This window comes from Perca fluviatilis, chromosome 23, assembly GCF_010015445.1.
Source record: "Perca fluviatilis chromosome 23, GENO_Pfluv_1.0, whole genome shotgun sequence".
NCBI lineage: Eukaryota > Metazoa > Chordata > Actinopteri > Perciformes > Percidae > Perca > Perca fluviatilis.
In genome coordinates this window covers 3,260,334-3,276,011 of record NC_053134.1, presented here as the reverse complement: position 1 = coordinate 3,276,011, position 15,678 = coordinate 3,260,334, and the positions used below count along the sequence as shown (strand labels likewise).

Below are 15,678 nucleotides of genomic sequence, written 5' to 3'. Positions count from 1 at the left end.
CATAAAGGATAAAAAGTGGCACTGTCAGCAACAGTTAATAAATATATAGTATAAAAATAAAATAAAAGTATTAGAACAAGAATAAGAAAACCAGTACATTTACAAACACAGTATGGTTCAAGTCCAGATTAGATTAGTCTTTCAACCTTTCAGGAGTGCTGGAAAGCGAATGTTGCGATGTGATTGATCAGCAGCACCACTTCTCGTTTTCCTGAAGCTCAATTAGCCCAATGTCATATTTATTTATTTTTTTATTTAACCTTTTATTATCCAGGTAAGTCGATTGAGAACAAATTTTCATTCACAACGACGACCTGTCACATTCACAGTTACACATTCATACCTGGAAGCTGCCCAGTACAACCACAGTCTGATCTGCTGGGAGCTGCCCAGTACAACCCCAGTCTGATCTGCTGGGAGCTGCCCAGTACAACCACAGTCTGATCTGCTGGGAGCTGCCCAGTACAACCACAGTCTGATCTGCTGGCCACTGAGATGTTAAGGGCCTTGCTCAAGGGTACCTCAGTGGTGGTAATGAGGGAGGGACAAGTGCTGCTATTTCATAACAAAAATACAACATATAAATATAAGGTTTATGTCATTGTCTTACCTCCTGTATGTTTTCTTTGGCGCGGCGGTCGGACGGCTGCATGACGGCGCCCATCACCTTGGCGTTGCCGCAAACTACTAACGCCTCATCGGGGGAGTCGGTGTTGATGCCGACTCGGCCTTGACAGACCACACCGTCCTGCATCGCCCCGCGCTGCCACAGGGCGTCGCCGTCCATCTCAAACTGACCAGGGTTAGAGGCCTGTGGAAAGGAGATGCTACAGTTTTACAGTATAAATAAGACAGAGATTTGGGTGTCAGTGGTTCACACTAGAGTAAGGATCGGGCCGCATTTTTCTAACCGAGCCCGGCCCGCGCCCGACAGAGTTAAAGGGATACGCCACCGTTTGTTGAAATAGGGCTCATCACGGTCTCCCCTAGCTGTAGATAGGTGGGGTCTCCTCTAGCTGTAGATAGGTGGGCCAACGCATTTCTTGTGCATGCATTGTTTTAGTCCGGTGCAACACCGGCAGCGCCGCCGCTAGTTAGCTTAGCGTAGTGAATGGAATCCTATGTTGCCGGTTAGCATGTTGTGAGTAAAAGTGAGCCAACAAAAGACAAAAAAAAACAACCTAATTACTTGCACTGAGACAAAAAATGCGTTGGCCCACCTATCTACAGCCAGGGGAGACCGTGATAAGAACTATTTCAACAAACTGTGGCGTATCCCTTTAAGATATTAATGTCCGAGTCCAACCTGAGCCCGACACAGTTAAAATCAAATTTTTTTTCTCATACTAATGACCAGTGTTGGGAGTAACGGTGTTTAAGTATAACGGCGTTACTAACAGCGTTATTTTTTCAGTAACGGAGTAATCTAATTAATTACTTTTCCCATCGTTGCAACGCAGTTATCGTTACTGAGAATGTAAAGTGGCGCCTTACTACAATTTGGTTGAATGAAGCGCGAGGTGTCAGGCTTTGGCTCCACACACCAGCTGCCTGGAGAGAGCGGGGGGGGAGGGTTGATGACACCGTTGCAAATGCGATGATGATTGGCTGGGTGGATGCTCTGCTCAAGCTGTCTCCCTGCACGCTCTGACTACCACTAAACACAGGACGGCGACAATGGCGACGAGCCAGGGAAATTCAAAGGTAGCGTTCTCGAACTGGAAGTAACGGCACAACTTCTCGCTCATTGAAATTAAAGTTAAAGTTTTTATTCTTCAGTCAGTTAATATAAACATCTTTGACGTTAAAGATGTTATAGAACGTAATAGCGTTGTAGAACATGAGAAATAACGTCACAGTTACTTTGCTGAGTAACTAATTACTTTTACAATGTGGTAACTGAGTTACTAACTCAATTACTTTTTGGGAGAAGTAATTTGTAACTGTAACTAATTACTTTTTTAAAGTAAGATGACCAACACTGCTAATGACATGTACGTTTGTTTGTGTGGAAAGCTTTTATTAAGCAACTGTAGGAAGGCTTTCGGAAATGTCAACAGATGAGGTCATCAGCGCACATGGGGCAACAAGCGCACGTTAACACAGGCGCGCACAAGAGGCCCAATCATATCACAAAAACGAACCTGTGCATTAAGTGAAACAGGGCCGTTGGCAACCTACATAATAAGCTGTTTTAAATTTAAAATGTTCAATGCCTTATCGCGTTGATGTGACCGAGCCCGACCCAAACCTAAACATAATTTCTAAATATCTGTCCGAACCCGGCCCGGCCGGGCTCGGGTCCTGTCAGGTTCGGGTCGGGTATCCATCCTCTAGTTCCCACTTGTTGATCATTAGTTTATAGTTCATTGGTTTAGAGTTGTTACCCTGACGATGATTCTCTCCGACAACAGAGCTGTGAGGAGGAACATCTCCCCTCCTGCCACTGCAGCGTACAGACCAACCACCATCTGAAAATATCTACAGACAAACACAAAGTTAGCATGTACCTCTGAATGTTGTTCATGCATTCATTCATTCATTCATTCATTAACTCAATCACACACCTTTGGTCAGGGTTGGGTTTGCCTTTCTTCCTCATGTTGTTGGACGTCGTCTCGCTGAAGTGCAGTCGGCCGAGCGTTACCTTGGTAATTTTGCCGCTGGGTAGACTGACCCTGGGGATCGTAATTAATTGTTTTAAAAATATCTGTTGAAATGTTTGTGCTTTTACAACTTTTTTTATATGAATAACGTAGAGAACTCTCCAAAAAACATCTAATCGCAACTAGACAAATCAGGTCTGTCAAGCTTTGAAAATTCACCATGTTTCTTTATTTACCTTTTTTGTATGTGGATTATCAAGGTGAGGATGCTGATTACCTGGAACATGCATCTATATCCTTTAAACATGACATCAAGTGCTTATTTAAAACCCTTTTACATTGTACTCATTTTAAAGCGATTTAGTGGAATGTCAGCTAAGCATTTGCTTAATTTGCTGCAGGTACAGCTCGAAGGTTGTCATTTCAGTCTGCAAAAACAAAGGGCTAGAAATGAGAAGCTGCTTTTGTCTCACTCTGTCTGAAAATCAGTGATCACCGTTGTTATAAACTGCCAACACAGTATCACGGCAGTTCATGAAATGCTCACATCATTTAATTAATTTGATTTGTGTATACTCTTCTCATTGAGACTCATGCTGTGATCACGAAAGACGCTTCCCATTGAAATACATTAGTTTAAAAAATTTGCTTACTATCACGAAAAAAAATGAGATAAACGTGTCCGTGTACACGAATCAAATAGATTAAATTACGTGATCATTTCACGAACTGCCATGAGACTGGGTTGAAACTGCATATGTTCCATATTTCCATATTCCGTATTTGTGAATGGAAAGCTTGACAGACTGTATAGCAACTGTACTGTAGTGTACGGGGGTTGAGGCTTAGCCAATTACCAGCGCCAACCAAAGTTTTTTTCCACATTGGCCACAAGGGGGCCACAGTGAGCCCATTCTGCCTTTGTGCAATAGAATGCAGCGAGGAAGAAGACACACTCAAAAACATACTTGGACAAGCCACAAAAAGGTGACATTTATGCTGCACTCAAACAGCTCTTTTACAATAGAAAAGTTGTGAAAACTGCTTCCCCAAACTTTGTATCAGTACAGACTCCCAACTATTAACTAACAGCTAGTGCAACTGGCCAATGGCCATGATGCATGTAGCAATACTTCGTCTGTTATCTACCTGACAGGGTGGAAGGGCTTCTTGCTGCGGTCAGGCTGAGATTGCTCAATAGTCACCTGGTGACTTGGAGATTCCAGCTGTAAGAAGTGAGACATACAGGTATCACGAAAAAAAAAATACTGAACACCCCCTGCTAGTTGTGTTTCCCACAATATTCATTAGCTTTCCAGATTCTTTGGCAGCCAAAGTGGATTTTGTAAGATACTAGTAAGTCACCAATACTTCCCAGATTCAGTTGGCTTTTGTTGACAGTAGTTTGGCCTGACAACTCTACTGAGGCCAGGACTCTTGGTCTTCAAGCAGCTTCAATGCTAATGCTAGGTTTCCTGCTATCTGTGTTTATGCTAAATTAGGCTAAATATGTCCTGGACCAAGATATGCACTGGACCCACAACTGAAACTGATATGGATCTTCAATGACCATATGTTTAGTTGGGAATCATTTTGTTTTGACAGGAATTTTACTGTTTTTCAGTCAAAGTTCTGGATGAGTTTTTATGCCTTTCATTGTAGATTGCAAACTGGCTTAGCGTAATTTATCTTAACTCATTAATGTCTATGTAATGAAGGGAACGAACCCTTCTTTTTTATATTTTGCTAGTCATAGAGCGTAGAGAGAAGGATTGAAATGTCTTGTACGCACCTTGATCCCAAACACTTTTATCTGGAAGTGGTCGACCTGCTGCGGCCCGCTCTGTGTCCTGACGTATTGTGGCTCTGTAGCCACGCATGCAGTAATGAACGGTGATTTTTTTTTTTTTTTTTTTTTTTTTTTTATATTAAAAATTAATATAAATTTTTTTTTTTTTATTTTTTTTTTTTTTTTTATTAATTATATATTTTTTTTTTTTTTTTTAAAGTTTTATAATTTTTTGTTTTTTTTTTTTTAAATATGTGTTGTATTTGATTATTTAATTCATATCAGTGTCAGCTGTCAGGATGGTTATCAGTTTGTCTGGGGGGGGGTTTGTGGGGGGTTGGGGGTGTGGTTGTTTTTTTTGTGTTAGGAGAAAAATTTAATAAAAATAATTGTTTTTTTTTTTTGTTTTGTGGTGTTTGTTGGGAAAAAATCTTTTTTTCTTTTTTTTTTTTTGTTGGTGGGGGGGGGGGGCTTTTTTTTTTGTTGCTTGTTTTTTTGGGGGGTTCGGGTTGGGGAGCTGAAGCAGGATTAGACAGACAGATTCAGAGTTCAAACCAAGCAACCAATCACTGACTGACAAGGTCACCATATTGTCTTTTTATCACCAGAGTTAATTTATTATAACTTTGTTCATCTGAAAGTTTTTACCTCATTAGGTCAGGTAAAAATATGACAGAAAATGTGATAATTGTTCATAATTTGTTGACCACACAAGATAAGTCTGATTTTCAGGTAAAGTCTACGACTCCCTGAGAGTAATCATTGACACTTGGTTGTGTCTGATGCTGGTGACTTCACCACTCAGCAGATGTGTGTAGGTGTCTCTAAGACTGTCCTACTTTGGTTCCAATCATATCTCAACCACAGAACGCTCTCCATTGCGATTGGTAATACTTCCTCCTCTACTGCCCATCTTACTTCTGGTGTGCCACAAGGCTTATTTTAAGTTCCACTACAGTCATGCCGGATGTCCAACATTTCCTGCAGCTAAATGACAATACATGACACCTTATTCGATCCTTGTCACTCCTTCCATCTGATCTATAATAACAATCTGTCAATCAGCAATCAATCTGTAGATAGAAATCTGGGAGTCCTATTTTACTGTGACTTCACATAAGATAGTGTGTCAAGGTGATTGTACAGTCCTGTTTTCTCCATTTCAGATTATATTCTCTAATAATGCTTTTTGTCCCCATTTTGACTTCTATCCTTTAATTTACTCCTGTTTTAATCTGAGCTCTCTTTCTTTACTGCTATTGGTCCAAAATGCAGCAGCAAGGATCTTAACAAATTCAAGACAGTGTGATCACATCACCCTTATCTAAGCCTGCCTTCACTGTCTACCAGTTAATTGCAGAATTGGTGTTAAAACTCAACTGATTACGTTTAAGACACATCTGTGAACTTCTGTCCCATTATCAACTGGACCACAACTTGAGGTCCTCTGGCAAGTTTTTTCGGCTGTTCCTTGGTTAATAGCTAGAGTCTAGATCCAGAGCCTTTGCTAAGGCTCTCTGGCTTTGAGGTGCCTTTACAGAGGAACTCAGGGTGCTACTAGACCTTTTTCACGGCAGACATGTTGAAAACCATTAATGATGGCTGCATTCCACTTAGGAGAGACCCTGGTATTGTGCATGCTGACCCACTGAAATATCTTACTGGGACACTTGATGGAATTGAGTCATCGTTAAGGTTATTCATTTCAGCTGTGCTTTTCCTTCTATGACAAGTCAAAATGTCTGCTATGAAAAAGGTCCCTTCAGTGTCAAGTTCCTTTTTATGACATATTTCTTCAGCCAGGCATAGTGTGAAAAAAAAGACAAAATGGCAACGTAGTAAAGACTAAAAGCAACAAATCTGACAATGCTGGAGGTCTGTTTACCAGGTGTTTAGCGTGGAGGTGGAGCCCAGCAGACAGGTTGAAGGAGGCGTGGATACATTTGAGACTAGGCCCGGACCAGTGCAGTGTGGGACAAAGCTGTTCGAGGGGTGCAGTGGCGGAGAAGGAGGTGTGGGAGGGGTGTAAACCTGCGAGCAGCTCTCTGGATTCAGGTAGTGTGTGTGTTCAGGTGAGTGGTGTGTGTGCCGGTGCAGGGGGGCAGGGGGAGCAGGTGTGGTCCCAGACTTGATGTAAACGTTTGTGAGACCCAAACTGTGGAGCTGTTCGTGGGTCACCAGCTCATGGTGGGCGAGGGCGGGGCCTCGATCCTTAAAGCGACAGGACGATGAAGGGGCAGGCGGTTGTGTTGGCTGGAAGACTCCAGGGGTGGTCTGCTGGTTGGACCAATAAGGAGGCTTGTATTGGTAGTCTGCCAATCAGAGAAGTACATTATATTTAACCGTACAGTTTTAAGTCTCTTTGCTTGCAGAGGCATAAAGAAATACATTTTTAGTGTAGTTAAACTTTAGCAAACTTTAGTATGTGAATTTGAGCTGCTGAGCTTTGCGAAAAGACAATCCTATTTAATTAAAACTCTTAAATGTAGTGTAAATGTAGTGGTTTAAGCTGTGAACAATACCTGGTATCTGTGCAGGTGAACAAGCCTCTGAGCTTGAGTCAGGAGGAGATTCAGGGAGCATGCTGGGAAAAACAAACAAACACAAACAGTTAACACTGTCACTACCCAAAGTGAGTAGAGTGCAGATTTGAGTAGCGCATGCTCAGATTTAAACCGTTTACGGCATAACGTGTCTTACTGAAATTTGTGAAATCTGTAAAATAATAAACTTTTCTCTTTACATACAATAACAGAAGATGGAAATCATTTCTAAAACGTTTTAGCTCTCTACGATTGTTTGGTTGCTAACGTTAGTTCAAAACACCATTCAAGTGACAGCCTTTGTTGTGTTTGATTGCTAACTTGTAGCTAGCAGTCATTTCAAAAACGTTTTAGCTATCTATGATTGTTTGATTGCTAACGTTAGCTAAAAACGCCATTAGCATCTAGTAGGCTACTTGATTGCAAACGTTAGCTCAAAACGCCGTTAGCATCTAGCTAGTAGGCTACTTGATTGCTAACGTTAGCTCAAACCGCCGTTAGCATCTTGTAGGTTACTTGTCGCAAAGTGACGCATGCGGAACTCAAATCTGCACTCTACTCACTTTGGGTAGTTAACAGTTTAAACAGTTAACACATCAAGGGCCCTATTTTAACCATCTAAGCTCACGGCCCTATTTTAACCATCTAAGTGCACCTGCACCTGCACCTAGTGCAGGTGCAGGTGCGTCCAGGCGCCTGGTTCTAAAGGGTTGTACTTAGTGTCTTCATTAATCAGAGGTGTGTTTTGGGTGTAACATGCAATAAACCAATCAGAGATCATCTCCCATTCCCTTTAAAAGCCAGGCGCATTTGGACCTTGGAGCATTGCTATTATGATGGAGGATTTGCACCGTAATATTTTTATTTGTAATCTTCTGCATGTGTGTGTGCTGCTGTGCGTCCCTGTGTGTGTGTCCCTGTGTGTGTAACAAGCATAGTGTGCCAGCGCTGTGCATGAGCCTAGGCGCATTGTAGTTATTCGCTGTGAAAAATTGCAATGAAATGCTGCGTTATTGACTTTAGACCAGGTTTTTGTTGGTCAATGACGCAATCACTTCCCGCTGCCTCAAGATAGCAATATGCCCAAAATGCACCTGAACACACCTCCCTGTAAGACCAGCACGCCCGTGGGTGCACACATGGGCGCAGATGCATTTGCTATTTAAACAACGTGGGCGATGGACGGGAAATTGACAACTGCGTCGATCTTAAACTAGCAAAGACACTGGCGTCAGGCTTTGTGCTGTGATGCGCTGCGCCGAGTGCAAGATAGGGCCCTAACAGTGTTGAGGAATATCTGGTAACCCCAGTGGGTTTCAGTCGGCAGCTTGCAGACTAAATCAAATTTCTTTTTTGGGCCTCCCAGTTTGGTGGAGTGATTTTGTAATAATTAATGTGGTTTCTGTGAATCTCTGTAAAAACGTTCCGTTGTTTGTCGCAATTTCAATTCCATAAAAAGCTTTTTTTTTCATATTATTTTAATTGTATGCTGTGGAAAGTAGTTTAGGTGTACCGGTACATCATGTGTTTTATATTGTTTTAATGGGATCTTCTCTACAGATAGATTTCTGTATTTACAACCTTCACTCAGCTGATAACCAACTAGGTCAATGCCATTTGTGTGTGTGTTATATAACAAACAGTCTGTGTTTCCAGGAATGAGGATGTTACAGTAAGTTTTCCGTTACCACAACCAATGCTTGTACTACCGTTTCTTTACACACATTTTACATTTTATTACATACTATATTCCCTCTTTAATGTTGTAAAACATAAGTTAAAACATTAAAACCAATATGTGTATTAGACTTTGTAGGATCATTACTGAGGAGCAAATGAATATAAAATAAAACGTTCCAGGAAAGTTATTGAGCTGGAATTATGGGAGTGTGAATCTTACATGCTGTTGGGGTCCATGTCATTGCTGAGGTACTGCTCCAGGATACTCGTATCCACGGCCACAGAACTGTCCAACACACCACTGACATCCTGACCTGAAGGTACACAAACACACACACACACACACACACACACACACACGGACTATGGTTAACTGCTCCTCAGATCTCTGCAGGGTCGAATCTGACCACTTGAACTACTGTAAGGACCTTTTGAACTTGAAAACCCCCTGAATGTCCTTTTCAAGGACTACTGGTGTCTATTAAAACTCCCCAAGGACTACCACTTGAACCTTTTCAAGGATCCCTGGAACCTTCTCAACAATTACTAGAACTACCTAAATAACCATAAGATCCTTCTCAAGGACCCATGGTACCTCCTCAATGACTTCACTTCAAGAATCTCCTCAAGTGTAACTAGAACTTAAAGGTGCCCTGCCACACGTATTTCATGACTTTGTGGTGATGTCTGAAGTTCTACCATGGACTCTGTAACATTTTTTGGGTAAAAAATGCCCTGGTTACCTTGTTTCAAGCCATTCTAGCGTGGTATAGAAAGCCTGCAGGAAGACTCGGCTCGATTTGTGCCAGTTCTCATTAATATTCAACAAGCTAAGCTGTTTGAATCTGATTGGCTAACAGCTAGCCAATGAGAGCCTTGCTGTCAGAATCCTTTACCCAGCCCAACTGGGCGAGCTCATGAATAGTAATGAGCTCAGGTAGTATGATGTCAGACTGACCAGCTTTTGTAATTGGCCTGATTTCTCCGCTTATTTCTGTCCAGTGGCTAGAGCTGACAGAGGAGGTAGCAGTTCATTTTCACATTCACCACATAACACAAACACATATGGACCTAACATATTTCAAAAAATGCAAGTAAAAACGGTTTTGTATGGCACGGCACCTTTAATCAAGGGGTCCTTTTTAAAGGATCTCTGGAATCAAGTCAGTGACGACTACAATATCTCAACAACAATTAGGATGTACCCTAACACTAGAATAGAGCATTCTGCCGGAGCTCCCCAAGATCCACAATAACTACTTCCTCTAGGATCAATATATCTGCCTCTACCATAGACAGTATATAAGAATGGACCAACAGATCCCGTTGCTCTGGACGGAGACCAGTGAAGGATATTAGAAGCACTTTTCTGGTGAGCGCTAGCTTTACTGCGCAGCCTCCAACTGAGAGAGACAACTTAAATGTGACGTGAGCAACCTGTCTGAAAGTGTGAAGTCTTCTGGTAGCTGTGCCGAGAGAAATCTCAATCATTCCCAATCTTACAGAGACGGAGAGCGTAGGTATATGTAAGGAGATAACATAGGCACAGGCTAATTACTGATCACTAACATGCTAGTTAACATTAGTCATTAAACCTAAACAGCTAATGGAAGTCCAAACTGCTTGCGAGCTTCTCCTATACTGTATGGTAATTCCTCTACTATGCAACAGTAAGTCGTTAGCCTATTGTTATAAAAGCGTCTGCTACGGAGCCATAACGTGAGGTACAAGGTAATGGAGCCTTTTATACATTGTCGTGTTTCTTTAGAAATAAACAACGGACAAATAGAGTCTTTAAACGCTTCAGATGTAAAGTTATTTGCTGTCAAAGTGACGTCAAAATGAATGGGAGTCAATGGGATGCTAACGGGAGGTGATGGCTTTATAGCATCAAAATGGCTCCATAGGAGGTTCGAGTTCTGAAGCGAAGCTTACCCCCCTTGGCCTCTACAACCCAAGGAACCACCTCTAGGAAGACTTGAATCTCCTTACGAATCCCTTGGCCCCGTCCTAAGGACCAGTATGGCCTTCCTTGGGATTCCTGGAAACTCTGTAAGGACCAGTTGAATCTCTTCAAGGACCAGTGAAACTCTCTTATACTCATCGAACCCTGGATTGCTCTCTTCAAGGACTAACAGAACCGTTTCAAGGAGCCCCCCCAAGATCCATAAAAACTAGCTCCTCAGGGATCAATATATTTGCCTCTATGACCCGTGGGCCCACTTCCGGGACAACTTGAATCTCCTAAAGAACCACTTGACTCTTCTTAACGACCAGTAGTACCTCTTTTAGGATTAGGTAAAGGTACTTTATTGTCACATACACGTAGCGAAATTCATTCTCTGCATTTAACCCATCCCGCAAGGGAGCATTGGGCAGCCCTTTACAGGGCCCAGGGACCGAGCCAGTGCCTTGGTTCATGGAGAGAACATACAAACTCAAACTCCTGGCCTGGAATGACCTGGATCCAAACCCAGAAGCTTCTTGCTGTGAGGCCACAAGGCTAACCTCTGTGAAGCCACCACAAGTCTAACCATTGGGCCACCATGCTGCCTACTGGGACCTCCATAAGGACCACTTGAACCCCTTCAAGGACCAGTGAAACATCCTTCTACTTATTGACCTCTGGATTGCCCTCTTCAAAGAACCTTCGCAAGGAGCCCCCCAAGGGCCACAAGATCTACCTGTACCTGAAGGACCCTTTGGACCACTTAAGAACCAACTGAATCTCCTCAAGGACCACTGGATCCACTTTAAAAACAAATTGAACTTCCTGAATGCCACATGAACTCTTGCATCCTCCTCAGGACCACTACCTCTTTAACCCTCTCAATAGTCACTAGCTCCTCATTAAAAACATTTATGTTCCTTAAGAAGTCCTTCAATTGACCTGTACTTTACGATTTTAAGTCTACAAAGTACTTCCTAGGTGATCAGGTCCTTCTTCTGTCTGGAAATATAAATGATTCTCTCTCAGATTTTAGCATTATGACAAAGAGACTAGGGCTGTGCAATTAATCGAAATGTAATCGTGATTATGATTTTGGCTCCCAACGATCACAAAAACAGAATAATCGAGAAAAACAATTATTTAGCTCATTACGCTTTGCAAGTAAACTCTTATTTTCTCTTGTGTTCTGAATCAAAAAATAAAGTTTAAATAGGAAAAATATCAAGGCAAATTTCACAGTTGTTTTTTTTCATTTTTGATTTATGTAACTATTTCCACTGTTTTTTAAGTTCAATAACTGCAACATCTTTCCAGAAGTCAACGAGTTATCGTGTTAAATTATCGTGATTTCAATATTGACCGAAATAATTGTGATTATATTTCTTTCCATAATCAAGCAGCCCTAAAAGAGACTCCCTACTATAAGCAGACAACAATGTAACAGCTCACCACTGAAGAACTGCTGCAGTGCCTCGTTCTCTCCCAGCACCTGGAGCGGCAGCCGGCCTGCTCCGGGCTCCATGCTGCCCAGCAGGGAGCGCTGCAGCTGGGGAGTCAGGAGGGATCAGGAGGGCCCCTGCTGGAGCTGCTGCTGCAGGCCTGAGGACAGACACAGACAGTGAATAAATAAATAAATATATAGAGACCTTATAAAGACTATTTTAAAATAACTGAGCATAGAAAAGTCAAAGCAGAACATTAATAAAATAAAATAAAAAGAGAAATCCTCATCTTCTGTTAACAGTGAATGAAAAAGAGATTTATTTATCTATATTTAAAGTGCCCTGCAGCCAGTAGGGATTACAATACTCGAACGAATAAAAAGTATTTTACAATTTTGAGGTACTTGTGCTTGAGTATTTCCATTGTATGCTACTTTATATTTCTACTTTATCACAGTTCAGAGGGAAATATTTTACATTTTACTTCACTACATTTATGTGACAGCTTTAGTTACTTTAAAATTAAGATATTTTTGGGGGGCATTTCAGGCCTTTATTTTTATAGGAGAGCTGAAGACATGAAAGGGAAGAGAGAGGGGGGGATGACATGCAGCAAAGGGCCGGAGGTCGGAGTTGAACCTGCAGCCGCTGCAGCGAGGACTGAACCTCTATATCTGGGCACGCACTCTACCAGGTGAGCTACCCCAGCGCAGTAAAATTAAGATTTTTTGGGGGTCATTTTAGGCCTTTAATTCCACAGGACAGATGAAGACATGAAAGGGGAAAGAATCAGAAGAGAATCAGAATCAGAAAAGCTTTATTGCCAGAGACAGGGGGGAATGACATGCAGCAAAGGGCAGCAGGTCGGAGTCGAACCTGCGGCTGCTGCGTCGAGGAGTAAACTGAGCTAACCCAGCCACAGTCGAATTAAGAATTGACGTAAAAAAAAACATATGATCCACTTATAAAAGACAATTTTACAACAGTTACAGTATATTGTACATATTTGTTTAGGTAATATGTCTTTTACATGTATTGTTTATGTCGGTGCATGCACCAATCACAGGTCTCAGATCTCTATAAAATAATCAAAGATTAGAGAAAAATATAAAGAAATATATAAAAAACATTAGAAATTTGTGTAACAGAACTTTGGTTTTTCCACTCTTCTATTAATCATCTCACAGCCCCTCAGATTTATCCGCTGACCCTTCGGGGGGCCCTGACCCTTAGGTTGGGAACCACTGGACTAAACTAGTTGACTTCACTGAGGTGGTTAAAGCTCCACTGACAGCTACTATTCATAGTAGCTAGCATAGTAGATAGTATTCATCACTATTAACAATCTAAAATGTAAAATATTAAAATATCACAAAACAAGTACTGTACTTTTAAAACTTGTGATATTTTAATATTTTACATACATATATATATATATATATATATTTTTTTTTTTTATTTAAAGATTATTTTTTGGGCATTGGAAAACCCTGACGATCTTCCGGAAAATTTGAGATTTGCTCTACAAGTCCATCTGACAAAGAGCCAATTAGAGCCCATTTCCAATTTTTCCAAATCTAGCCACCAATCACAATCGCTTTACAACGATGACGATAGCGCAGTGACGGCGAGCAGCTCTTTGTTTACATTCAACATGGCGGCCACCGAAGCGCAGCAAGCCGCTGATGCCGCTGTCGCTGCTGCGTCACCCGGATCGCTTGTCTACACCAGGGGTGTCAAACTCAACTTCCCAGAGGGCCACACTGGAAAATAAGAGCCACATCAAGGGCCAGACATGTTTAGTTTATTGATAGGCTTTTATTTAAACGAAAAAGTTAAATATATTTGACTGTATTACTGCATGTGTCATATAGTCTTCTCACTCACAGTTTGGTCGACATAAAGTCCTAAAGAAGTCAGGAACAAGTTCCTCAGCCATCATAGAAAAGAAGCGCCCAAAAACGTCGGAAAAAGTGGCAAAAACATCAGAAAAAAAATTACAAAAATTTCGGCAAAAGTGACAAAAACGTCAGAAAAAGTGACAAAAACTAGGTGGGCCAAAATGTATTGTGAACCGGGCCGGATCGTAATGTGCGAGTGGTCAGATTTGGCCCGCGGGCCTTGAGTTAGACACATGTGTGGTCTGATTGGTTGAAGGACTATCCAATTGTACCCAGAGGCATTTGAGCGGCGTCCATTTGGAAATGGGCTGTGAATGAAGCTTCCCCAGACCCCTCACTCTCAGTTACAACTGAGAAAGATCTGGTGTCAACGAGGCTAGTATTTAATAGACAGGACAGCAGAAGACATGAAAGGGGAGAGAGAGAGAGAGAGAGAGAGAGAGAGAGAGGGTGGAATGACATGCAGCAAAGGGCTGCAGGTTGGAGTCGAACCCTCAGCCACTGCGCTGAGAAATAACCTCTATATAGGGGGGCCTGCTCTGCCAACTGAGCTATCTGGGCGCCCAGTATATTTTGATGTTAATACTTCTGTACTGTTACTTCAGCTAAATTTGAAATGAATGACTCTTATTGTAACAAGTGTAACGGAGGAAGAAGCAGGTTTATGATGCTTTAGTTTTGTCGGATTTCTGGTGATTTTCGTGACTTTTTTGGGGATTACAGGATAGGCAAAAACAAGCCTTGGCTTCAGCCTATTCCTTTTATCAGTTAGCTACGCTGGCAAATTGTGAGAATTAATTGTTTCTTTCATGTATGTTAACTGAAATAAAATTATTCATCATCAAGTAATGATATCAGTGATTCATGTAAATTCAACTCTGAGAGGAACACCATGCATTTTATTTCGGGTGTTTACAGTTATGTATTATAATATTCAAGATGCTGATTATGTAATAATTATCCATCACCCATTAAGCACTTTTGGTTTTGTCAAGTCTTATTTTGAAAGGAGCATGTGAAATTGTATTGTATTACATTTAGCTGTTTTTATCCAGATTTTACTGATGCTTTTCTCCATAATTTACCTGAAAACAATCAAAACTACAACATGCAAGATGCGATAAACTCTTTGTTGAAACATACGCAGCAGCTCAGATCATATTTGTTCAAACACACCTGTCTTTCTCTCCAAGATGGCCGTCAGTCAGTCGATCAGTCAGTCAGTGATCTCTGACTTTCTGAGTTTGTCCCAACTGCTCGTCTTCAGGTACAATCCATCTCTCGTTAGAGGCGTAGTATCGGACGCAGGCTTCCTCCAGATGCGTCCGGTCTGCTTGATTTCTGCGGGATAGTTATGAGATGTATTTCCTTTTAGACATGAATTTGTCTTGTTGATGTGTGAAGCGTCTGTGAATCCTCTCGGCCTGTCTGAACTTTGAGCTTTGAACAGGAAAAAGATGAAACACATTCACACACCTGACGCAGGCCTGTAACACACCTATATGTGTGTGTGTGTGTGTGTGTGTGTGTGTGTGTGTGTGTGTGTGTGTGTGTGTAATGAAGCCATAAACCTGACTGGAACTGCACACACAGACATACATTTGTATCGCTCTACTTGTGAGGACCGCTCATTGAAATTCAGGCATACGTGCAGTTTAGTGTCCAAAATCCCGCTATGGCCACGCCAAGAAACGCTCTACGAAGCAGCTCGATTGGTTGGGGTTAGGCGTTTGACCTCGAGTGGTTAAGGTTAGGTTAGGATAGGG

At 41.7% G+C, this 15,678-nt stretch overlaps 1 protein-coding gene across 1 annotated transcript in view; it reads right to left on the bottom strand.

The window, feature by feature from the left end:
- LOC120553725 (myelin regulatory factor-like protein) overlaps positions 1-15,333 on the bottom strand; it is a 42,072-nt gene extending 26,739 nt beyond the window's left edge. Inside the window, exons 1-10 of the mRNA XM_039792418.1 lie at positions 15,089-15,333; positions 12,019-12,168; positions 8,839-8,932; positions 6,918-6,979; positions 6,281-6,707; positions 4,399-4,483; positions 3,756-3,832; positions 2,568-2,678; positions 2,388-2,481; positions 611-811 (exon numbers count right to left, since the gene is read on the bottom strand). Of these exons, the coding sequence (XP_039648352.1) occupies positions 611-811; positions 2,388-2,481; positions 2,568-2,678; positions 3,756-3,832; positions 4,399-4,483; positions 6,281-6,707; positions 6,918-6,979; positions 8,839-8,932; positions 12,019-12,091 (1,224 nt within the window). The 5' untranslated portion in view covers positions 12,092-12,168; positions 15,089-15,333. The remainder of the gene's footprint in view (positions 1-610; positions 812-2,387; positions 2,482-2,567; positions 2,679-3,755; positions 3,833-4,398; positions 4,484-6,280; positions 6,708-6,917; positions 6,980-8,838; positions 8,933-12,018; positions 12,169-15,088) is intronic.
- Positions 15,334-15,678: the final 345 nt, after the last annotated feature.